The 25014-nt window shown below is 44.5% G+C and overlaps 1 protein-coding gene across 1 annotated transcript in view; it reads left to right on the forward strand.

Moving 5' to 3' along the window:
- Window positions 1-16687, forward strand: part of IQCA1 (IQ motif containing with AAA domain 1) — a 106975-nt gene extending 90288 nt beyond the window's left edge. The window contains exons 16-19 of the mRNA XM_036386745.1: window positions 5508-5594; window positions 8153-8330; window positions 11255-11493; window positions 16128-16687. Coding sequence (XP_036242638.1) covers window positions 5508-5594; window positions 8153-8330; window positions 11255-11493; window positions 16128-16247 — 624 coding nt within the window. The 3' untranslated portion in view covers window positions 16248-16687. The remainder of the gene's footprint in view (window positions 1-5507; window positions 5595-8152; window positions 8331-11254; window positions 11494-16127) is intronic.
- The last annotated feature ends 8327 nt before the right edge of the window (window positions 16688-25014 follow it).

A 25014-nucleotide genomic window follows, 5' to 3' on the forward strand; every position in this document is an offset into this window, starting at 1 on the left:
TGTTCAGAGATGGGAGGGAGATTGATATTGAATAGGGAAACTATTGAAAGAGGCTGCAAACACCAAGCTTGAGCAAATCCTGCCAGGTCAGCTCTGCTTCACAGCCAAAAGGGGAGGATCTGTGTCCAGCAGAGAAGCACTTCCCAGAAATCCTCCCCCCAAAACAAAACTCACTCTGGAAGCGTGAAGCAGAATATTCCACATTGAAATCTTATTTGTTTCAATAAAATATATTGATAAATTTTATTATAAAAGAAATATTGAAATATTATTTCTAAAATAATATTGAAATATGATTTATTTCAATGTAATATCATGTAATTATTTCAATGTAATGAAATATTATTTATTTAATATTTCAATATTAAATCTTATTTATTTCTAATGTGTAATATTGTAATATAATAAGATGTATAATATTATATATGTTATATAATATTATCTATTATAATAATTATATATTATACATTATAATAAAATACAAGAATAATGTAATATTACATAACAATTTAATGAAATAATATTTATTTAATATTTCAATATTAAATCTTATTTATTTCTAATGTGCAATATGATAATTATATTATATTATATTATATTATATTATATTATTATCATATTATCATATTATATTATAATATCATAGTATATAGCATAATATATTATATTATCATATTTATCATTATAATTTAATATATCATTATATTATAATATATTATAATATCATTATATTATAATATATCATTAAATTATATTATTATATATAATGTAATATTATATATATCATGTAATATTAGCTATTATAGTAATTATATATTATACATTATAATATAATACAATAATAATGTAATACAATGTAACAATTTAATGAACTATTACTAATTTAATATTCCAATATTAAATCTTATTTATTTCTATGTAATATTACATAACAATTTAATGAACTATTATTTATTTAATATTTCAATATTAACTGAAATATTCCACACTGGAATATTCCAATTAAGCCCCATTTCCCAGCCTGAGCTGCCAGCTTGTGCCAATTGCCTCTCCTATGTCCACATAAAATCCAGGAAAGATGCAAGGAAGGGCAGGGAAGGAGGCATGGAAGCAAAATCAGATCCAGAAAGGAGCAAGGGCAGAGGGGAGAATGCCCACCTCAGTGACACAAAAGCCCAGGTAGTTCAGAGGTTTAGCTTCGGGCAATAAAAATGCCAAGCAGGGGGTTAATCCCGAGCAGAGGGACCCAGCCCCTCCCAGGGTCCATCCCCTCTCAGGGCACAGAGCACACACAGAGCTCATTGTGCCCCAAGGCACACCTGGGGAAAGCTCCTCAGAGCAGCTCTGGCCAGGCTGCAAGGTTGGGGAGAGGTGACCAGGAGGAAATGCCAGCAGGGGAGCTCTGTGTGTGTGTGACAGCAGCTCGGTGTGAGCTGTGCAGGGCCACAGAAATTAAATATTGTCCAGAAATATTTCAGCACCATCAGTGCTGGAGGACTCTTATCAGCCTCTTCGGGTCTGCTCTTCAGCAGCTCAGAGGTGACTGTACAAGTGTTACACCCAAAAAAGGGATATGATGCAGTTTATTTAGATTAAATTATACAACCCCAGCATTTAGAAGCAACAGAATTTTCAAGGCTGCCATTAATTTAATTTTTTTCCCACTGATTTGTGTTCATTTGTTCATAAACACTGCTGTATTGTCAGCCAGACCATTGTTCTGGCAGGTTCAGGAGCTTGTCCTGGTACACTGACAGAATTCTGTGTGTGTTTAGCATTTCCATGCCACAAGACTCTCCCACCACAGCTAAAATTTGACAACAGTACAATGAGTCTTTCTTCCAGCATCCAGAACAATTCTGCTCTTGGTGCAGCTCAGCCTGCTGGAATTCTGAGATCCTTGAAGTGTTAAGTATCATACAGTGCTCAAATATGCAATTATTTCTGTGAGAAAGCAGCTTGAACTTGTGTTACCCTAAGGTTAAAAATTAAATTTATCCTGTTGCAAGTCATTTTCTGCCTCACAAAACAGAATACAGTGGCCTCATCACTAGCACAGGAATATTTACCTGGTGATGCTCCCACTGATCAGGTCTAATCACAGGTTTCAGTGCAGCATTTCTGGGGGTATAAACTACAGAGCACTAAGCTTTTTAGCAATAACTTGAACTTCTAAAATATCTTGGGCCTTTAAAAAAAAATAATTCCATCAAATCCTTCAAGTTTGGAGGAGCCTTGTGCAACATGTGCTGGGCAAGAATCAAATTCCTGCATTTTCAAGTGTAACAATTTAACTGTTAAACTCAGGCTCCCAGGTTTGAAAAGCTGAACCCCAGGCTTTCAAAAGTGCTGTTTGATCTTTGGTGACTCTTGACAGCAGGATGAGAGGGATTTTTATTTTTTTTTTTTCCATAATGATTTTCCCGAAAAGCAAATCTCACTCAGTGTGGTATTAGAAGGGTTAAGGGGCCATCTGCTGGCAGCTCCAACACATTGTGGAATTGCAGCAAAGCTAATAAAATTTCAATTACAAATTAATTATGTACAGTGCATTTAATTATCCATGGATTCAAACTGTCCATGGATAATTCAAATGGAGCGTTTAACATGGGGATATACAGGCAGCTACAGATCTGCCAACAATTGAAATTAGATGCCAGTGTATTCTGGGGATCTCATCTGGATTTCCAAGAAGAAACAGCCAGGCTCAAATACAGTGTGTTGAATTGGGTTATATGAATGTCTATTAACACCTGAAAAATCATGGAATGGTTTGGGTTGGAAGGGATTTAAAGCTCATCCAATGCCACCCTGCCATGGCAGGGACACCTCCCACTCTCCCAGGGTGCTCCAAACCCCAGTGTCCAGCCTGGCCTTGGACACTTCCAGGGATGGAACATCCACAGCTTTTCTGGGCAACAAACACATGCAGGCCATTTTCTACATTTAGCTCTTTGTCTCAAAACAGAAAACACAGGGAATTCTCTCTTTAGGGGCCAAAACTGAGGTTATTAATTGTATTTCCACTTAGTGGGGAAACAAAGGGGGCAAAGAAGATGAAAGGTGTGACCACAGTGAGTGTTCTCCTGTGAAAATGAAGGTATAATCTGGTTTCAGACCTAGGCTGCATTTCAGGGGGGCTGCTCAGCACAGAAACCATCTCCAAGCCAAACAAGGAATACCTGCACCTCCCAGCCTGTGGAGACCCCACCAGAAGGACAAAGAGAGACAGCAGCAGTATCCAACCTTTGCCAACAGCTTTTGTAGCCTCTGTAACCTTTCCCCACCCTTATTTCCCACTGCAGCAGCAGGCACTGAACAGGCTCCCCATGGATGTGATATCTTTTCTAATAAGTTGGTTTTGTTTTTTTCCATCTTCACTATTAACATTAAATATTTGAGTTCCTGCCATCCACCAAAGGAAAAAGCTCAGGAAGGACATGGACCTGTTGGAGTGAGCCCAGAGGAGGCCACCAATCTGATCAGAGGGATGCAGCACCTCTCCTCCAAGGAAAGGCTGAGACAATTGGGATTGTCAAGCCTAGAAAAGAGAAGGCTTGGGGGTCACCTTAGAGCCCCTCCTGATGTTCTGTGCAGGCTGCCCTAGAACAGAGGCCAGACAGAGCTAAAGAATAAAGTAGGGATTTATTAAAAGGATCTCCTCAATGGATCCACCCTGGGCAGCACAAGAGCCCAGCCAGGGCTACACCCAAGATGGACCCAAAATGGTCATGAGGTCACGGTTCTGCATCAGTTCTGCTCCATTTGCATATTGGGGTTAATTGTCCAATTCCAGGTTTAGCTTATGGATCCCACCCTGCTTGTTTTTCTCTCTTCAGCCCATGTTCTTTGTGCTCTTGGGCCTGAGATTTGGATGATTTGTCCTTGGTCCCCAGCTAGAGCAGGAATTGTTTTGTCTCCCCGCTCTGTGCACAGAGCTCACATGCCCTCATATCAAGCTCAGAACTGCACACTAAAGCAGCACAGAACCTGAAAATATAAAAGCTCAAACCTGAGGCATCACTTCCAGTGCCTGAAAGGGCTACAAGAAAAAGGGAGAGAGGCTATTTACACGGGCCTGCAGGAACAGGACAAGGGGGAATGGGTTTAAACTGACAGAGAATGGGTTTAGATGGGATGTTAGGAAGGAATTGTTCCCTGTGAGGGTGGGCAGGCCCTGGCCCAGGGTGCCCAGAGCAGCTGTGGCTGCCCCTGGATCCCTGGAAGTGTCCAAGGCTGGGCTGGTTGGGGCTTGGAGCAGCCTGGGACAGTGCCACAGGGGTGGAACTGGATGAGCTTTAAGGTCCTTCCAGCCCCAGCCATTCCAGGGTTGTACAATCCAACTGGACTTGGAGCTATCACCTGACATATTCTAGGACTGACCAGCTGCCACCCACCAAAGTGTCACATGCTGAAGGTGGCATTGCTTCCACTTCACCCCATCAGCAGCACAGCAAACAAAGTGACCGGCCCTTGTTCCCTGTGCTCTCCCCCATCCCCAGCCCACCCCTCCTGCACACCCACACTCACTCTTTGAAACACAGCCACAAAAATCAGCTGCAGGGCTGCTCACAACTTAATTCCTCCTGCCTGGCTGCCAATCAGCCAGCAGCCTGTGATGTACACAGCCCCTGGGTTTTGTCAGCTGCCTTCCTGGAAGCAGCAGCTTCAACTAGGGGGAATTAAAGGAAAAAAATAAAAAAAGAAATAGGCAGGATAGAAAGAAGCTGTGCCTGTCTCTCTCTCTCTCTCTCTCTCTCTCGTTACCACTGGCTCCTTGAGCCGTCACTTTTTGTTGCTGAGCAAACTCTGAGAGCCACTGGAAAGTGATTAAAATTTGGCAGCAGAGTGTCTAAACCTCTGGAATGGCTCAACCTCTGGCGTTTCTATAGCAATGGGGAAGAGTGCAGGATGTGGAAAAAGCCTGTAGCATTGCTGCCATCCTGCTGTGAACCAGGGGTATCGTGCCTCCCACTTTGGAGCAGGAAAAACCAGTTTTGGGCAATGCCCCACCTTCAAATTTAATTCTTGGGTTCACTGCAAATTAAATGTTTCAACCAGAAAATTGACAAACTGTTTTGCTTAATGAAGAGTGCCCTCCCTCTCATGCACCAGCCATGCCCTGCCTGTGTCCCCATCCAGAAAAGCAGGGTGGGGTCCCAGCCTCAGCCTAAAGCTGCCCTTGGACTATGATTTTCCACTGAACACCAAATCCAGGCTTCATTTTGCAGGAACACAACTGAATTCATGCTGAGAAGTTAAAGATAAGCATAGGAGACAAAATGATCCAGTCTTGGGTGGGCTCTTAATGCTCCATTCCTAACTAGAAAGAGTTGGATTTGCCAAGCACTGCTATCAATGATTGCTCAACATTCCCAGGGATAAAAAATAAGCCAGGCTAATTGAGCTGCTGAAATCTGGATACAAAAGCCCAGTGAAGGCTCCCAGGTGTGACATTGCAGCTGTGTTAATCAACTCTTTGCCTTTTCTCCCCCATTTTCTCCTAGGTGGGCAAGGAATTGCAGCCTTCAGTGGTGTGGATTGGAGACACTGAGAGAATATATTCCAAAGGGGCATCGAAGGGAGAAGATGAGGTGAATTCTTCTTTATTTCAGTGCAGATCATTTCTCCTGTTGCACTACAGCCCACACAAAGCACATACCACTATGACCAGACCTGCCAAAGCTTGCTTGATAATAGCTTGTCTCACTAACTTTTTTTTTTTTTTTTAGCTTTTCAGAGAGTCTTGTGACTTCCTAAGAGCCCCCAAGAGGTCACATTTCTCTCTTCCACCTATCCTTGCTTTATTTAAAAATAGTCCAGTCACTGCTCATCAGTGCACTGGAAAGTAAAAGGGAAAAATGGAGAATTTCAAAATATGAGGCAAGAAGCTAAAAGTTGAGATGAACTTAAATTGTTCAGCTCTATTAATTTGAGAAATTGGATAGAGCCAAAGTGAACAATAAAGTAACAAGGATAGATTTCCACTGCAAAAACAATGAGCCTGTGTTAAATAGTTACAATTACAGATTATTTTCTTTGGGCTCCCAGGAGTCCTAATGCCATTGCTTCCATTCCTTCCTCTCCCGTGGGGCTTCCACATTGGAAAGAAAATTAAAATTCTGCCCCATATTCACAGCAACAACACCACCCCAGTTCCTGCTGCCTGCAGAATATTTTGTTTTAGAGCTTTATATGGAAAATTAAACCTTTTTATCTTAGAGTGTCTGTGGGGTGGTCACAAGAATGTATTTTGGAAAGGCAGCACAAGGCAACCCAACCTTGGCTGGGGCTGTTCCTTCTGCCAGGGCTGGGTGAGATGATGGGGGTGCACTGATCCTTGGAGGTGATGCGTCAGGTTTAGCTTTGGTATTTTTCAGATTCTGTGCTGCTTTAGTGTGTGGGTCTGGGCTTCATATTATGGGATGCTGAGCTCTCTTCACAGAGCAGGGAGACAAAACAATTCCTGCTCCAGCTGGGCACCAAGGACAAATGATCCAAATCTCAGGCCCAAGAGCACAAACAACGTGGGCTGGAGAGAGAAAAAGAAGCAGGGTGGGACTGGATGGGCTAAAGCTGGAATTGGACAATTAACTCAAATATGCAAATGGAGCAGAACTTACAAAAGTGACAGACCCTGTGACCAGTTGTCCATTTTGTGACCATTTTGGATCATATTGGGTGCAGCCCTGGCTGGGCTCTTGTGCTGCCCAAGGTGGATCCATGGAGGAGATCCTTTTAATAAATCCCTGCTTTATTCTTTAACTCTTGTTCTAGGTCAGCCTCTCAAGGCATCAGAGGGACCCTTAGTGGTCCCCACAGTGGGAGGGAACCTTTCTCTTGGGCTCAAACCCTGACAGAGAATGCAGATGGGGACTAAAATAAGGATTAGGGGCCCAAAATGGCCTGGATTACTCATGATCCTTGCTTGCTTTGCCATCTGTGTGGAAAATTTTCTTGTCCTGCCCACTTCAGAGTCCAGGGTATCCCCTCTGGCCCTTGTACCCATCCCAAGACCTTCCCTTGATGGGAGCCTGTTGGCTCCAGGCTTGGAATCCCACACATCCCAAACTGTTCACAGCACACCCAACACTTAGAGGAGAGAGCATGAGCCTGGAACAACAGGCAGAGGTCCCTTGGGAGTGCTGGAATTTTGGAGAATTGTTTGGGTTGAAAGGAGCCTTAAAGCTCATCTGGTTCCACCTCCTGCAAGGCAGGGACATCTTCCACTAGACCAGGCCCATCCTAAAAGATGAGCCAAGCTCAGCCTTCAGAAGCCAAAGCAAGAATCAGTTACTGTGCTCATCCCAGGGTGACAGAAATGCATAGCATGACCATGAGAAGAAAAGGAATGATCCACCAGATGTATTGTGTTAAGCTTATTTAGGAAAAAAAAAAAAGTGCTACTCTACCCCAAAACTTGTGGGAAAGCTTATTGATGAACAGTAATGACACCACAACAATCTGGTTAGGCTTCTGCAGCCAATATTCACTTGAACATTATCAAATATAAATAATATTTATATTGTATATGAAAGGCTCTCCAATAAAAGGTTCTGCTCAATACTCATCTGTTCTGTAAGTAGCAGTTAAAAATGTGTTACAAAGTCAAGCAGTAAATTATTGCAAAGAAATGAACCCTGAGCTCCCAGAACCTTTGTTCTCAGAGCCTCAGCAAAGTTAGAAAGCACAGCAAAAAATAGGGAGTGTATTTTTCACACTTAGAAGTCAGAAAATCGTAACTTCCAAGAGCTGGGAGGATTCCAAACCAGGTTACAATTTTCTGCCTGTCGAGGTTCATCAGGTGTGCAGGTCCCTGCAATATTTCTCCTTGAGCTGGAAATAAGGATTTCCTTCTTTAAATTAATTGTTTCCTGCCTGCCTTTGAATAACCAGACCATAAATCCAGTAGTGAAAGGCACTGGCACAAACCCACAAAAACACAAGCAGAAATCAAGTGTTTACCTGAATTTGAGGAAGCAGAATCTTCCTACTTTGTGTTAATATCTCACCAGCTCACGCCAAATACAACCAGAGCACTGAAAAACCCCCAAAATCCTGTTGCAGGCAGCAGGTCCAGCTCCAGCTCATTAACTCTGAGCTGTCAGCATCCTTAACAACTCTTTCCTTCTCCTGTTTCCACGTGCTGCAGGTGAACTTCAAGCGCCTGGCCAGGCTCCTGCCCCAATTCCTGAGGGCTCTGAAACCCAAGGACAGGGTTCTGCTGGTGGGCACCTCCAGGAGACCCTTTGATGCCAATGTGGGACCTTTCTGCAAAGTCTACCAGAAAATCATTCTCATCCCAAAGCCTGACTACCTGACAAGATTTGGCAAGTATTTCACTCATCCTCAGGGTTAATGCCACTGCTTCAAATTCCTGCTTGTTGCCTGGTCATCCTCAGAACTGCCCTTCAGCTCAAGTCATGCCCATGGTGTGTCTCAAGTCCTGGAAATGTAGGTTAAATCAATACAGGCTACTCCAAAGGCCAAATAATAAAAATGGAAGCTGGGAGAAGAGTTTAAAATACTCTTCACCACCAAGTCACATTTTTCCATGAGTTCAGTGTGCACCAAGCTGAGCTGGTTCCCCCCCACCCCCCCACCCCCCCCCCATTTCAGCACATATTTTGTGGTTTAATTCTTAAATTTTTTTTAACACATTGCTTCTGAATTTCTGGTTCCAGTTTGCAGTTCCGAATTTCCAGTCTCCATACTCCAAACAACACAACTTCTCAGCCTCTCCAAAACCAAACCATGTCAGGAGGACTAAATTTTCTGTCTCACAAATTTCACTTTTTGTGCTTACAGATCATGAGAGAAATTGTACAGGCATCCATGATTTTGCATGTCTGGTCTATCAAATGTTTACAGTGACAGACAGGCCCTCCCAAATTCTGACAAAATCATTGAATATTCCATGTACTGAGACTCAAAGCTTTCAAGGAAAACAGGGTTTTTTTAATAAAACAAAACTCCAATGTTTTGAGGTTTTTAAGCACCCTGAAATCTGCAATAAACAGCAATAAAAGAAAACCCATTTTGCTCAGGGACCTTGCCACACAGGCAGTCTCTGCTCTGTCCAGTGTCACCTTGTTACAAAACTCTGACAAACACCTTGTGCAGCCCAGTTTCATCCTGCATCCCTCCAGGGCAGCCCAGGTACCCAGGTGATGCACATCTGGGTGAGCCCAGGACAGAGTTTGGCTGCCTGGCACATTGCAAACCTCTCCCAGGTTCCATAATTTTCCTGCTGTGGATGGGAAATGGTCACCAAGCAAGGGAACAAGTGTTTCATGTTAGGTGACAGCTCTGAGGAATTGCTGAGAGATAAGGAGACACAAGAAAAGCCTAGAGAAAGGAGGTGACAGCAGCTGAATTTAGCTGTGCTCACTTCTGGGGGTTGAACTGCCACATTCTGGGACTCTCACCACTAACCTGGAGTCCAAAAAAATGACCAGCTCAAGGGGATTTCAACTGCACACTTCAGAATGCCCAAAAAAGTTAACTTGTGGCATTTTAAAGCAGAATAAATGTGTAGCTTTTTAATTCTTTGATGTTGCCCCATTTCAAACAGTGCCTGGCTTGTTCTTCAGCCCCAGCCTTCTCTGAAGTTCTATGGAAATAGGATCTTCAGCTCCCAATGCTGTCAGTTTTCAGTGCCTGACACCCCCTTTGAGAAGGAAAGAAACTTGTTTTGACAGAAAAATAATGACATAACAAATCCTTGTAACACACAGTGCACAGCTACCTGTGTGCTGCAGCCCCCCCTCTGGTTACAGAGCAGAGTATTCCAATCTGTGCTCAGTGGGAGCAGTAAATATACAATGGAAATCATTAAACTGGAAGATTCACAATCCCATACTGATTTCTTGCCATTAATCACCCAGCAAGACAGTGCCTTGTGTTACACACCTGCACCAGGAGCTGCAGCACACAATATCTGCCTGTGTGCATCAATTCCTCTTTTATGAATTAGTGATTCAGCCAATATTTATTGAGCACGAGCACGAGTCAAGTGGGAGACCACAAATTGCTGGAGTGAGAAATGCAGAGCAGAGCTGTCAATAGTTATGGGCTCCAGTCCAGGGAATTGATGTCCAGGGGAGAACAAGGCAGCTTTTCCAGCAGCACCAACCTCCACCCAACATCTTCATGCTACATCTGAGCATTCAGGCACAGCAGACTCAAAATGTCTCATTCAAGAAACTTTTTAACCTCTTATCCATAATCCTCCTAATCTTTTCCAAATATTTCTATGTAATGCTTTAAAGCAAAGCCTGAGGAGGCCACATCAAAGTTCCCCTAAATTTCTCTGAAATAGAGCTTTACTTAACATAAAACAAAGCAAAAAAATTGGTATTATTCCTATTCTTTGGGAACAAAATCTCAGCCACTTCACAACCCCAAAGAAATCAATCAGGTCACAGAAGTTCACAGCTAAAAGTTACAACCAAGTTCACCTTTCAAGTAAGCAGAAAACCCCAATCACAGAAAGTTTGCACCTTTAAACATGTGCCTGATAGCTGGAATCCTCTGGGACATGGAGCCCCTCAGCTCAGCAGGAATAAGCTGTGATGAGGGTCAGAGAAATAAAAACAGGCTGGTGGTAAAGGTATTTAACACTGCACATCCATATGGGAGCACTGCACAGGTTCTGTGTGCACACACAAGTGGTTCTTCCCATTCTTACACACATACCCACCCCACTCTATGTGCCCTCAATGACTTGCTGAGAAGCACTGACTGGTGGCTAAAGATTATCAGTAAGGGTTTAAAAGCACAAATGTTGAAAATCTGAAGAGGAAAGAGAGCACACCAAAAAAAAATTTTGAATTTTAGCTTTCCTGATCGATAGTCCTTATTTTCATGTTCCAGTATCAAAATAAATAATAATAAAATATTATTATACTTGAGCTGGAAATAAGGATTTCTTCTGGAAATAAGGATTTCCTCTTTAAATTAATTGTTTCCTGCCTGCCTTTGAATAACTAGACCATAAATTCAGTAGTGAAAGGCACTGGCACAAACCAAAAATTCTCAGTAAGGATTTAAAAGCACACATGCCTAAAAGCCCTATGCTGCAAATCTGAAGAGAAAAGAGAGCACATAAAAAAAAATTGAATTTTGACTTTCCTGATTGATAGTCCTTATTTTCTTGTTCCAGTAACAAAATAAATAATAATAAAATATCTTTCCCCTGCTTTCCTTGAATTTCTGTCTTTGCATTGTCTCTCTTGCATGTCCTGGTGCTCAGCCCTGTGGAAGCACTACATCCTGCAGTGTGGTGGGACCCTCACCAAGCTGCTGAACCTCAACTGCCTGGCCCAGGTGTCAGATGGCTTCACCCAGGGCCACGTTGTGGACGTGGTGCACACTGTGCTGACTGAGCTGAGGCTGCTGCAGATGGCCAGGAAGCCCCTGAGCACTGTTGAGTTTGTCACTTCTCTGGCCAGACATGACCCAGTGTACAACGAGGAGGAAGAAGCGTTCCAGGTGAATTCTCTGTTTCATGTCTTTTGTCATTTGGCTTGGTTTGGAAAGACAGGAGCCTGCTAAGGAAGGCAGGAGCCTCCCCTGACATGGAGAAGTAAACCCTCCCCACCCCTCTGAATTGCTATAAATTTGAAATTAAGGGGCTCTCAGGCAAAAAAATATGGGAGCAGGGAAGAACAGTTCTTTATTAGAGAAGAAAATAAAAGGATAAAATAAACAATGCAGTAAACCAGAACAACACTGACAGAGTCAGAACACAACCTGACACCCTGTGGGTCAGGGTGTTGGTGGCAGTCCCATTGGAAATGTGGCTGCAGCCCTCCTGCAGTGTCAGGGGTGGTTCTGCTGGAGCAGGGATCCTGTAGAAAGGTGCAGTCTCTTCCTCTGAAGATCCAGTGGAAGAAAGAGGCAGCTGCTGTTCCTCTGGGCAATCCAGTGCAGAAGCTGTGCTGGTGTTCCAGAATCTCCAGATTATATCCAGGTAGCAATGCTTGGCTCCTCCCTCTGGGCTCACATCTCCCAGTGGGATGCTGTAGTTCTTATCAGGCATGCAGTGACATTCAATAGCTGTTATCAGCAGATGTCTACCTGGAGGGAGGAGTGGGTGTGGAAGAGATAAGGAAAACTGCCCAATTAACAGAAGACAGCTGCCCTGCAGATGGTAACAGAATACACCTTGCCTTGCAGTCTGGAACACATTCCCTGCCATGTCCAGCCACACTTGGTGTAGGGACCTGCTCACTGTGCTGGTGGGTTGGCACCTCACTATTTGAATGATGATTTAGGGCTCAACAGCACCAAAACCCATCTCCCCCAAGCTGGGATGTGCCAAACCAGTCCTTATTTTGGCAGCACAGCTGGCAGAGTGCTTTGGTGAACCTGCTGCTGCTCTTGTTGAGCAGAGTAGCCTCCACATGCATGGATAAAACACACAGGGACCATCAATTCCATGCATTTGTCCTTTTCCTTCCAGAGCTGAGGTGTTCAGCAAGCATGGATACATCACCCTGAGAAGGCAAAACACTTGGCCATTCAATGTCCAAGATCTAGGCCCCTCTCTTAAATAATTTCAAAAATTATTTCTTTAGAGGTTTTCCTTCCAGGCTTTAAAATAAATGAGTTTCTGCCTCAAGCTCCATCCCTCAGGGCTATAAAATCTTGAGGGCAAAACTGAGAGAGTTTGAGGTGTATTTTTTCACTGGCACAGGGTGCTCAGAAAAGCTGTTGCTGCTCCCTAGAAGTGTCCAAGGTCAGGTTGGATGGGGCTTGGAGCAACCTGGGATAGGGGAAGGTGTCCCCACCCACTAAGGGGTGGGATGGGATGAGCTTTAAGGTCCCTCCCAGCCCAAACCAGTCTGGGATTCTGTGATTCCACACATGCCTCAAATACCCATGGATCACCTTCCAGCCTGATAAATGCTGCAAAGTCCTTGGGCACTGGGCAGAGAGCCCTGCTGTGCCCCAGGGAGCCCCAGGGGCTCCCAGTGAGGTGAGACCTCTGGACTGCTCCAGCAGTCCCCAAAAGAGCTTTCTCCATCCCATGCCCCCCCTAATTCCTACTGCCTTTAGGAATTATTGGGAATAATAATTTCCTGGCTGGGAGGTTTCCTTGTTGTCCTGCTCCTTGAACCCCCCAGCACCTCCCACCACAACCAGGATGCTGATTCCCACAGTGTTCTCCAAGGCTTCTCCCACTGCTGCCCTAATGACAGTGCACATTTCTCCCAGCCCTGCTGAGTACTTCCCCATTTCCATTTAGAGCCATTTGGCTCACTCAACACATGCAGAATTTGTGATATTTGGCAAATTACCCTTTTTTTTTTCCTCATGCTTGCTCACTAAACCAATATCTCTCCTCAGGGAAAGGCTAATGGTTCAGTGTTACAGCAAAGAGAAAAAAAAATACTCCATCATTCCCAGCTCCAAGTAGTAATCCATTTGTACCCTGAAACATGAGAGCAAGTATTTAGTGTGAGTTTAACTTGAAAATATTATCCCAGTCACTATAAAATGTTCCTATCTTGTACAGCACAAAGTGCCCAGGCAGCCCTTCATTTGGAACACAGCTCAAATGATCCTGTCCTCAGCATCCCATGGCAATCATCTCCTTGCATTAATTACAGCCCTTAAGAAAGTATTTCCTTTTATCTGATGGAATTTTGTTTCCCTTTTAAATGTCACGGAGCCTTGCTGCAGCACCTGTGATATGGCACAGGGGAGCAGGATTGTCAAAATAGCCTTGTGCATTAATTAACTCCAGTAATCCCCATCTCTCCTCACACAGAAGCCCCTCTTCCCAAGCTTCCAATCACTGCCATTTCTGGACTTTTCCCTTTGCTTTGCTGTGTCCCCTGTGGAAGTGGGGCAGCTAAAACACTGTGTTCCAAGTGAAGATTAGCCCTGTGATGAATCTTGGGTTTTTCTTTCCTGAAAGCATGAATCTCCCAGTCTAACATTTATATTCTGCCAGGGTTCCAAAATGAATATAAATAATGCAAAATTTGGTGACAATGTGATTTCTGCCTTCCATTTACTCAAATTCTGGCCCCAATTACACAGCCACATTTTTTGAAATTATAAATTAGTGCACCAGGGTGGTTGATATCAATCCTCACACAGAAAGGATTTCTGGAGAGGCAAAGCCAGCTCACCACACCAGTTCTGCCTGGTAGTGACTGGACCAAAATCATGGAATGGTTTGGGTTGGAAGGGACCTTAAATCTCACCTTGTTCCACCCCATTCCAAGGACAGGGACACCTTCCACTATCCCAGGTTGCTCCAAACCCCATCCAGCCTGGCCTTGAGCATTTCCAGGGATGTGGGAGCCACAGAATTACCCAAGAAAATGCATTCCAAAGCCTGTGGACATCATTCCTCCAAAAGCCAAATATTTTAACACTGATCAGTCACTGCTGCCAGTAACTTCCATCCCCAGTGCAGCTGCTGGTGATAAATGGACTTTAATTTTAGCTGTGTCTGAGGAGCTGATTTCATGGAACAGCTCCACCAGCTAAATAGACAAAAGGTTACTGTTGTGCACTGAAATATTTGGACAAAGAATTGGGAAGAGAACAAAAAGAGACATCCAGGGTCTCTTGGCTTCTCCTGCCAAATGCCTCGAGTCCTTTGCCAGTGACCCAGAGCTGGCAGGGAGATGATCAAACAGCTCTTTCCAGCCCACCAAGCTCCCAGAAAGCTCTTGGCAAGGTTTTCCCACCCTCTCCACCTCCCACATAAGGTCTGGAGGGTGTTACACCCAGAACACAAAAATAAGGGGAATAAAATCTCTGTGGCCTCATGGAGTCTCATCCAGGGCCAGAGACATCACTGGGCTCTCCTGGCTTCCCTCAGCTACTGCCAGGGAGCCCAAACTCACAGTCCCCACCTCATCCTTCTCATGGGAAGGACCAGAAACAGCAACACATCCCAGCTCTGTGGTTCTCCCAGAACCTGGAATAGTTTGGCCTGGGACTGAGGCAGCAAAATTCAACTTCACTGAGAGCCACGGGGTTCCTGCCCACCACCATCCATGTCCTGCCTGGATGTGGGCACCCAGGAGGCTGGAGGCTGTTTTCATCAGGGTTTTTGGAGGAGGAAGCTCAGCTAATTCAGATAATTAAAGCAGAACTGCAGTGTCCAGCAGGCAGCTGGAAATTTGACCCCATCTTGAAAAGGTGGCACCAGGAAGGACCATCTGGGGTCAGGAGAGGAACATGCTGAGTTTTCCTTCCCTATTCCCTTCCAATACCTCTTCTCCCAGCTTCTTTTCCTGTAACACACACTGGGCAAGTGGAGAAGGCAAACTCTTCAGGGATTTGGGGTGGAGCAGATGGACTTTGCAGGATGCCATGTTGAGAGGGAGCTTGGAGATGACCTGGGCAGAGATGTGACATTAAATAGCAGCCCATAGTCAGGAAGGAATGTTATCAATGCCTGGCACAATGTGAATCTCTGGTTTAGGCAGGACTTTGAGTGAGGTTGTTGTAGGGAAGAAGGAGTAAGGAAGGAGTAATTGCCACCCAGGGCTGACTTGAAAGCCTCCCCTTCTCCTTCACTTCCCATCACTCTGACACAGCCTAGAGCTGCCTCCCTGACACCAGGAGCTGGGCAAGTGTGCAGAGCAGCTCCAGCAGCATCATTTACAAGTCACAGGCCTGTGAGCAGGCATCTGAAAGCAATAAACAGGTTCTTAATGCTGGGGGTTTGTTTGGCTTCCTGAGCTCCCTCATGGAAATCAAAGCTGTCTGCATCGATTTGCAGAGGCACGAGGAGGGGATGATTTGTCTGTTGCCAAGTCTGGAGCAGAGGGAGCTCTGACAAGAGCTATATTCTCTGGAAATGGGGTTGATCATGGAATTTAACATTTCCATAACTATAGCAACACAAATGGCCCAGCTAAGTATTGCTGTTAATGAGACTCAGCTCGATCAATTGCTGCACTTCTTGGGATAATAATGTTCTCAAGAGATCTGAGGGTTTCATTTTGGCTTCTCCACCAGCCAGCCTGGATTTTAAGAGGTTTGAGTTTTTTAAGGAATGCTCTGTTATAGCAGTAAAATGTTTAAGTAGTCTGACTTGCCCTGGTTTTTTGGTTTTTTTTTAAATTTTATTAAATGCTTTTTTGGTTCTCCAGGCCTGGTATGCCAAGACCCCGCTGGGGAAAGCGTGGAACGCAGCACAGGAAACAAATGAAGAAGGAAAAGGAAAAAGAAAGAAAAAGAAAGGGAAAGGAAAAGGGAAAGGGAAAAAGTAACTTCCTCAAGGGTTTCTCACCTGGCCATTCCAGTCACAACTCTATTTCTCTGTGAAGGCATGACAAATTAATGTTATAGGTATTCCAGGGAAGAGAATTCCTCTCTGAATGATTTTTTTTTAAGTTAAAAAAAAAAAAAAACAGATGAGATGTAACATGTAGCTCTCAGAGGATAAAGAGTTAATGACCACTGACTTGCTCAAGCATTATTTATTCTAAGAGATTTTAGGGGGCAGAAGGGTTCATTACTCAGGCCTGTAACATGCCATCAACTTTTAGGCCATACTCATTAATTTCAGCAAGTAACTCTCCTTAAAAATTGATGTCACTTTAATGTCTTTCATTACTTTAATATCCTATATGCTTTATAAAACTAACTGCTTTATATATCTGTGGGTCTAAAGCATTACAGTCCTCAATAAAACCATTACAGCTCTAAAGACTGCTTTTTAATTGGGATGGATTAGGAGGCACTTGGTGCAATCCACCACAAGCTGAATATTTACACAGCTGCAGGAGGAGCAGCACTTGCACCTTTTGAGGCCTTAGCACAGACAAATTCATATCTGTGGGTGTCAGCAGAAAAAAGCCAAGCAGCCAGCTGGTAATTTGGGTGGATGGCCACCAAAATCTGGGTTTAATTTTCTATTTTCCCATAGAAAGTAATGCCTGATTAGCTTGTTTGCATGAACAGCAATGTGTTTGTTGTTTAATGCACCTTGTTTACTTACAAGTCAGCAGTTTTGAGGGCAAAGGATTTATAAGGACACTCTAAAACTTTGGGACACCCTGCAGGACACTGATGGAGGCAGCACCACCTTCATGTCAGGCACAGGATCACACTTAGAGAAGATCTTGGTGAATAAGAGCCACAAACACCTGTTTTTCCCTCTGATCACAGAATTCCTGTGTGGACTTGACAACAGGTACCTGGAAATACCCAGCACACCATCCCCAGGGGGCTGAGGAACCTCTCTGTGCCTGCATCAGCAGCCTGGGAGGTGCAAGCTGGGCAGCACTGCTGGAAAAAGCTGCTGGGAGGGGGATGGTGTTGAGCCCCTCCTGCTCCTAGGAGGGAACCAAAGGGAAAAAGGCACTCCTGGGAACAGGAATGCCTGAGAAAAGGGGCCTGGGAGGATTCCTGGGTGTAACAGACTGCACAGAAAAGGATCCAAGCAGTTGTGTCACTGTGCACAGTGGAGGGACCTGGATGGGTCTGGTTAATAAAGGGAATTTTCTCCCTTTAGGCTATCCCAGCACACAGGATAGAGCCACCCCAATTTGGGATTTCTCTGGCCCTTCCTAGCTGTATTTTACAGTCTGGTCAGGGCTTCCCATGATTTCACCCTTCCATCCTTGAGGCTGCACCTCCAGCCCCACCAAGGAGATCCAAGCAGTAACAGAGGGAATTCTTGTTCCATCTCCCCTGTGCCACCCCTCAGGACATTCCTGATGGACACCAGCCCTTCCTCCAGCAGTAATCCAGCTGCTGGAATCTCCACAAGAGGGATACAGTGTGGGATAACCCACACTAGGAGCTGCCAGCCCCTGGCTTCAATCCATGGCAACGTGCAGCTGCAAACATCAGCTTCCCATCCCTTCTTCTTTGTGGGTGCCCAAACTCAGCAGCACACCCCAGACTGATCAAATAAGGCACTTCTAACTTCATCCTTGGGCAGAAAAGCTCCAAAGAGCTGACAGGGTTGGTGTTTCAAACCCCCTCATCTCTGCTCTCATGCACAGGGAAACTAATTTGGGTAATTCTGCCCTCAATCTTGCCGACAGCAGAGCCCTCCTCTGCACACCAGGGCTGACAGCAGGGCTGGGGTGATGGAAGGAGCACATTTCAGGGGGATGTAAGCAAGCCCATTAACTCATATTTCAGCAGCCTCACTGCAATCTCAATAGCAGAGCAAGAGCAGCTGACTGGCAGCATCCATCTCCAGGGCACAGTGAGGGTGCTGAGCTTCCACACACCTCCAGGTTTGGCCAAATAGGCACCAGTTTGTGGGGAAAAATAAACAAACTAACAAAAAAAAAACAACTAACCAAACAAAACAGACAAAAGCCAACCAACCAAACTAAAAAACAAACAAAAAAAACCAAACAAACAAAAAAAAAAAAACCAACACCAAAAAACCAAAAAAACCTCAAACCAAAACAAACAAAAAACCAAAGAAAAAACACCCCAAAAAACCCCTAAACCCCCCCAAAAAAACCACAAAAACCCCCAAACCCCCCTCAAAAACCAAAAAAAACCAAGAAAACCCCCAAAACCCACCAAAAGACTCCCCTCAATCCCCCCCAAAAAAAACTGCCCCCAAAAGGCCCCCAAAAAACCAAAAACCAACCAACCAAAAAAAAAAAATATCCCCCCAAACCCCCACAAAAAAAAAAACCCACCAAAAAAAAAAACCCCCAAACCAAAAAAACACCACCCCCCAACTCCCCCTAAAAAAAAAAACCACCAAAGCACAAAAAAAAACCCAAATAAAACCAAGAAATAAAAAAAGGGAATGTCTCCTTTAGGTGTAGCTTGCCCTGGTGGCTCCTTGCATTTCTTTCTCTCTGTGAGGATCCAGGAGCCCCAGCTGGTTCAACAGACAGGCCAGGGGTGCAGGAAGGAGGTGACAAAGGGATGGTGAGGTGTCCCAGGCCAGGCTGGTGTCCCTGCCCATGGCACAGCATGGAACTGGATGAGATTTAGGGTCCCCTCAACCCAAACCATCCCATAAAGCAGAAAAGCTCTGCCCTCCTCTGTCACCATCACATTTTCTGAAAAATCCCTTCACCAGGATTCCTTCTCCTGGGAAGCTGAGATGCCTCAGAGAAAAATGAAAACAACAATTATCTGATTTGCTTCTCCTGTGTTTTGCTGCTTGGGAATGTGGTTGGAGATTGTTTATCCAACAGGTGAATGTTTCATTGGTATCATGTAAATTGTTATTAATTAATGACCAATCCCAGCCAGCTGTGTCAGGACTCTGGCAAGTCGCAGGTTTTTCATTATGATCTTGTTAAGCCTTCTGTAAGTATCCTTTCTCTATTCTTTAGTATAGCTTAGTATAGCAATAAATAAAATAAAGAAAAAATTAAAAATAAAATAAAATAAATAATATAATTTTAATAATAAAATATATAAATAATATAAAATTTTAAAAAATAAATAATATAAATTTTTCAAAAAATAAAATTAATTAAATTAAATAAATAATGCAATAAAAATAAAAATAAATAATAAAATTAAATAAATAATGCAATAAAAATAAAAATAAATAGAATAATGAAATAAAAATAAAATACTAAAACGTAAATAATATGATGTAAATAATTAAAGAAAAATCATAACATAAAATAAATTTTATTGTATTTTATTATATAAAATTAATATACTATTACATCATATCCCTCTAAGAACATAGAGTCAGATTCATTCCTTCCTGCCACGAGAAACCCCAGAAAATACCACAAAAGGGGAGCTCTGGGGGACAGCAAAGAGGGGGCCACGCTGCTCTGCCTGCTGGTGTGGAGGTGGCAGCAATCCAGCAGCAGCAAAGCTGAGAGAAGAAGCTGTCATGCTCATTTATATATGGAAGTGATCTAGAGAATGATCAGCTTAATTATTTAAATGTCCCATTACTATTAAATTACTGGGCATTCATTGTAAGAACAGTCATAATACAGTAACTAATTTGGTATTAATGTGAATGTCAGCATTTCATTGCAGTTATTTTGTACTTCATCATCAGATAATTTACCAATAAATTAATTGCCTTAATTGCTTCCTGCAAACTCAGGAGAGCTACATATGACATGACTTTTAGAAAAGTCTTCATGCTCACTCCCCCATCCTCGAATTTTAACCACACCAAGCAGGAACCCCTCTTTGGAACACCTGGAAGGGGGAGCAGAAGAGAAATAAAAAGTCTTGGCATTTCCCTGCCCTGTGGATTTTAATGTGCTTTAAAAGCAGCCCCCAAGGCCATGCCTGGAGTAGGACAGGACACAGGGAATGGCTCCCACTGCCAGAGGGCAGGGATGGATGGGATATTGGGAATTAGGAATTGTTCCCTGGGAGGGTGGGGAGGCCCTGGAATGGAATTCCCAAAGAAGCTGTGGCTGCCCCATCCCTGGAAGTGTCCCAGGCCAGGTTGGGGCTTGGAACACCCTGGGATAGTGGAAGGTGTCCCTGCCCATGGAAAGGGCTGGAAACAGATGAGCATGAGCTGCTCTGCCTCCTCTCCTCACCTGTGCCAGCCCAAAGATGGGATCATTGGGATTGCCCCTGCCTGCCTGACAGCCACAGCCCTGGGGTTTTGTTACTAGAATATTTCATGAAAAGTCCCTTTGACAAGATTTTTCTCCTGAGAAGATGAGAAGCCTCAGAAAAGAAATGTAAACAATAATGATCTGATTACCTGGAATGTAGTCTAGAAGTTACTTACCAAGAGATGCATCTTTGATTGGTTCCACGTGAATTGTTTTTAATTAATGGCCAATACCAGTCCAGCTGTGTCAGACTCTCTGGTCAGTCACAGGTTTTTATTATTCATTCCTTTCCAGCCTTCTGATGTCTCCTTTCTCTTTCTTTAGTATGTAATTTATTTTAATATAATATCATAATATAATAAATCAACCTCCTGAGAACTTGGAGTCAAATTCTCATCTCTCACCTCATCCTGGGGACCCTCAGAACACCACAACAGGGATTCACCAGCAGCACTAAAACTCTGTTTTAACAGAGCTGCCACCCTCCTTCCCCCAGGGGCTCACAAGAAGTTTTCTGCTGTTTTCTTCTCCAGGAGATGAGGAGGAAAGACTGCACTGAGAGCACAGGGTGGAAGGACAGCTCCTTCCCCTGTTTCTGGCTGTAAACGTTTGAAATGAGTGCTCAGGGCTCTTCTGCAGAGTGCAGCAGGCTCACAGCTCCTGCTCCACCAGGGAAGGATCAAAGGGACTGCAAAGCACTAAATCTTCATTGATGCTGATTTCCCTGCTTCTGCAGGCCAGGCTGGCAGCTCCAGGTGGGAACGACCAGGGAACACATCCCAGCCTGCCTGAACCCAGGCTCACAGCACCCATGGCAGCCCGGCATTGAAGCTGCCAGCAGAATTAAAAACAAGCCAAGGTTTCTCAGCAAAACCCCCCAAATCCGGTAACACAAAGTGAAGCTGACTGTTCTATTAACTCCCATCCTGCATCAGCAATTTTCTAAAGTGTGGAAACATTATAATTGACTTTTCTGCTAGTAGCAAAATGTCATTTTTCCTTAATACTCCCCAAGTCAGTAACACATTTCAAAAGCCTCAGATGCCACTACCACAACAGGACTTACAAATTAGCACATTTTTAGCTTTTCATTAAACACAATGCCCCAAAAAAAAAAAAAAAAAAAAAAAAAAAAAGAAAGGGAAAAGTCTTCTGGTATTAGGGTTTCTCTCCTCATTATTGAAAGTACTTCGACTTTGGAACTTCTGGCAGCAAATTATAATGCACTCAGCCTGGGGCCATTGTAAATCAGGGCTTCAAAAAAGGTGTCATGTAGTCGGGCCCTCTTCAAGTACTGAAAATATCAGAGTCTATTTGAAAACACCTTCTGTAGTCTCTCACTAGCCTTGCAAATCACCACAGCACTGGGTAGAGCTGCCTTTTATTTTTTTTTTAATTTTTTTTTTGCCTCGTGGCATCAAGCCATTTCTATTCCGACCAGAAAAAGAGGATTATTTCGTGCTGGGATTTCAAATTAAAAAAAAAAAAAAAACCAAAAAAAAAACCCCTACACCTAAGATAACAAGCTGCATAAAATCCCCAAATCGTTTGGGGCTCTTGTTAGGGTTTGGACAGTGCCTGTGGGGCTGTCACAGCCCTGGGCTGAAATCCCTTTTCTTGGCACAGCAAGGAAAATCCCAGGGGATGTGCCAGCATGGAGAGAACCCCATCCCACCCCAAACCCCCCCAAAGCAGGTGCTACCCTGGGGCAGGGCACTGCCAGGCTCTGCACCCACCTGCCCAACAGCCTTAAAGCCAAAGGAGGGAAACGCCAACCTCAAATTCTTTCCAGCTTTCCCCAGTCCTCTGGAAAATTACTTATCCCATCCCTAACCTGCTCTGAGCATCCCCAAACAAACCCACTCAGCTTCCTAAGGTTGGAATCTCCTCTCCTGACAAGTTTGATGCTTCAAGTTGCTCCAATTAGCAAGAAAATCATCATTAATGACACAACTAAAGCAAAGGGGGAGAGAAGCCCAAAATAAAGCTGTTCCCTTCCCAGGAGGGTGTGGGGTTTCCTGAGGCCCCTGTGGAAGGGAGGAATGATGAATCTGACTCCATGTTCTCAGGAGGCTGATTTATTATTTTATGATATTATATTAAAGACTGCTATACTAAACTATATTAAAGAATACAGAAAGGATGCAGACAGAAGGCTAAAAGATAATAATGAAAAACTCGTGACTTTCTCCAGAGTCCTGACACAGCTGATGGTGATTGGTCATTAAATCAAAACAATTCACATGAAACCAATGAAACATTCACCTGTTGGATAAACAATCTCCAACCACATTCCCAAGCAGCAAAACACAGGAGAAGCAAATCAGACAATTGTTGTTTTCCTTTTCTCTGGGGCTTCTCAGCTTCCCAGGAGAAGAAATCCTGGGCAAAGAGGATTTTTCCAGAAAATATGACAGTGACAGGAGGGCAGCTCCAAACCTTTTATCCTCTCCCTCAGGGTGGGTTGGAGGGTCACTGGTGTGGGCACACCTGGTCCCAAAACCTCACAGGTCTTTTCTGACGCAGCCAGGACTCTAAAGCAGGTCCTGCCCTGAGCCACCATTCCATTTTATGGAATGGCTCAGTGAATCACGAGCAAATGGGAAACCCAAATCACCTGCTGCCCCCACAGGACAGACATTCCCACATCCCCACCCCAGGCACAGCATTGTTTGTGGGATTCTGGGGAGCAAGGAGAAGCCACCGTGCCTGACCACCCATGGAGGGGGATTTTGGCTTTTTGAGTCAAAATAACTCAAGTTCAAACTCCAGGAATGAAAAAACACACATACACACAAAAAAAAACCAAACAAAAAACCCACCAAAAAATAACAACACAAAAAACCAAAATGAACTCAAAAAAAAAAAAAAACAAAACAAAAAAAACCCCAACCAAACACAAAATAAAACAGAAAGCCAAAAAAAAAAAAAAGACCAAAAGAAAACCAGAGGGAAAAGAGAATGGGGTGAAATGACAAAAAAATCCACCAAGAAATTCTGTTTGGACAGTGAGGGAAGTCATCACTGATAGGACTGGCCTGGGCATGGTGGGCTCTAAGCCCCAGTGAGGGTTTGAGGAGAGGTCAAGGCCTGGGTACAACCCTGGGCTCTCTTTAGGAATAATTGGAGCAGTGAAAGGGCTGGGGGATTAGCAGGAGATGGGAATGGTGCAAACGAGCCATTGGCACCTCTCAGCACAAAGTTTGGGAAGTGACACCCATAATTAACCCTAATTACTCACATCTCCATCCCAAATGCCAGCACTGCCTCCCAGAAAGCTTCTCAGGGAGGGAGGGGGTGCTGGGCAGGGAGAAACAGGGCATGGGTTGGACTCGATGGTCTTAGAGGTCTCTCCCAACCTCATTATTCTGGGATTCTGGGATTCTGTGCAGTGCTACCAGGCATCAGGCCCGCCTGGAATTTGGGGGCTTGGTGGGCTCGGAATGGAAGCCCCACATCAGCCCCGAAGGGAGCAGCCCCTCCTCTCCCTCGGGGTGGTTTGGGAAACACACGGCCCCAAAACCTGCCCCATCCTCACTGGGTCATTTCTGACCCTAAAGCAGGTGCTGCCCCTTTTTCCACTGTTCCATTTGATGTTTCCAACCCCATCCCTGCTCCCTTCAATCCCCCAGCCCTGGGATGTCACTGCCCTGCTGGTGACACCACATTTCAGCCATCAGGGACACACCAAAGTCCTGTCCCCCCATAGCCAGAGTGGGGTCAGCTCAGGGGTGGCAGTGGGGACAATGTGCTGGCAGGTCCCTGCTGTGACAGATGAGCCCAGGACCAGCTGCTCTGCACAGCACAGCACAGCACAACCTGTAATTTACAGCCCTTGCCCCACAGGTGATGGGAATGGGGGCAGGAATGGGGGCAGAGCCCAGCAGGAACCAGGTGCTTCCCTCCTGGAGCCCCAAGGAGAGGTGGGAGCCCTGATGAACCTGGCCAAGGCCCCACTAATTAACCCTGACAGGCCCAGCTCTGGTGGTGTGTCCAGTGGGAAGGGATAAATCAATCCCCCAGAAATGGGTGTGGGATGGATGGCTGGGTTTGTTCTTCTGCACCCCAGAGGGCAAGCAATTATCTCAGGAACTTTCTGTTGAGGGTGTGCTTGGGAAACACATCCTCCAGCCCATAAATAACTCCCACAGCTGCCTGGCACTTCCAGGTGTCAAACACTAATTGTGCTCAGGGGTGACACGAAGCCAAGGGAAGGGCTTGTTGGAGCTCGTGGTGGCTTTGCACCTCCCACAGACATGGCAGTGCTGGAATTCTCTTGGGTTTTGTGTTGCTGAAATGGGATTAAAGAGGTGCTAAACAGTCTTTTTTTCCCAGCTCCACAAGAATTCCTCAACTCTTGTTCTCAAGGTTGTTTATTTTCTGTTATCTATAAAATTCTTTCTCTGACCTGCTGAGATCTGTCCAGCAGGTCGGGTTGAGGCACAGTGACCACCCTTGGGGTGGTGTTGGCTTTTTATACTATAAACTATGTGTACTT

Source organism: Molothrus ater, chromosome 7 (genome assembly GCF_012460135.2).
Source record: "Molothrus ater isolate BHLD 08-10-18 breed brown headed cowbird chromosome 7, BPBGC_Mater_1.1, whole genome shotgun sequence".
NCBI lineage: Eukaryota > Metazoa > Chordata > Aves > Passeriformes > Icteridae > Molothrus > Molothrus ater.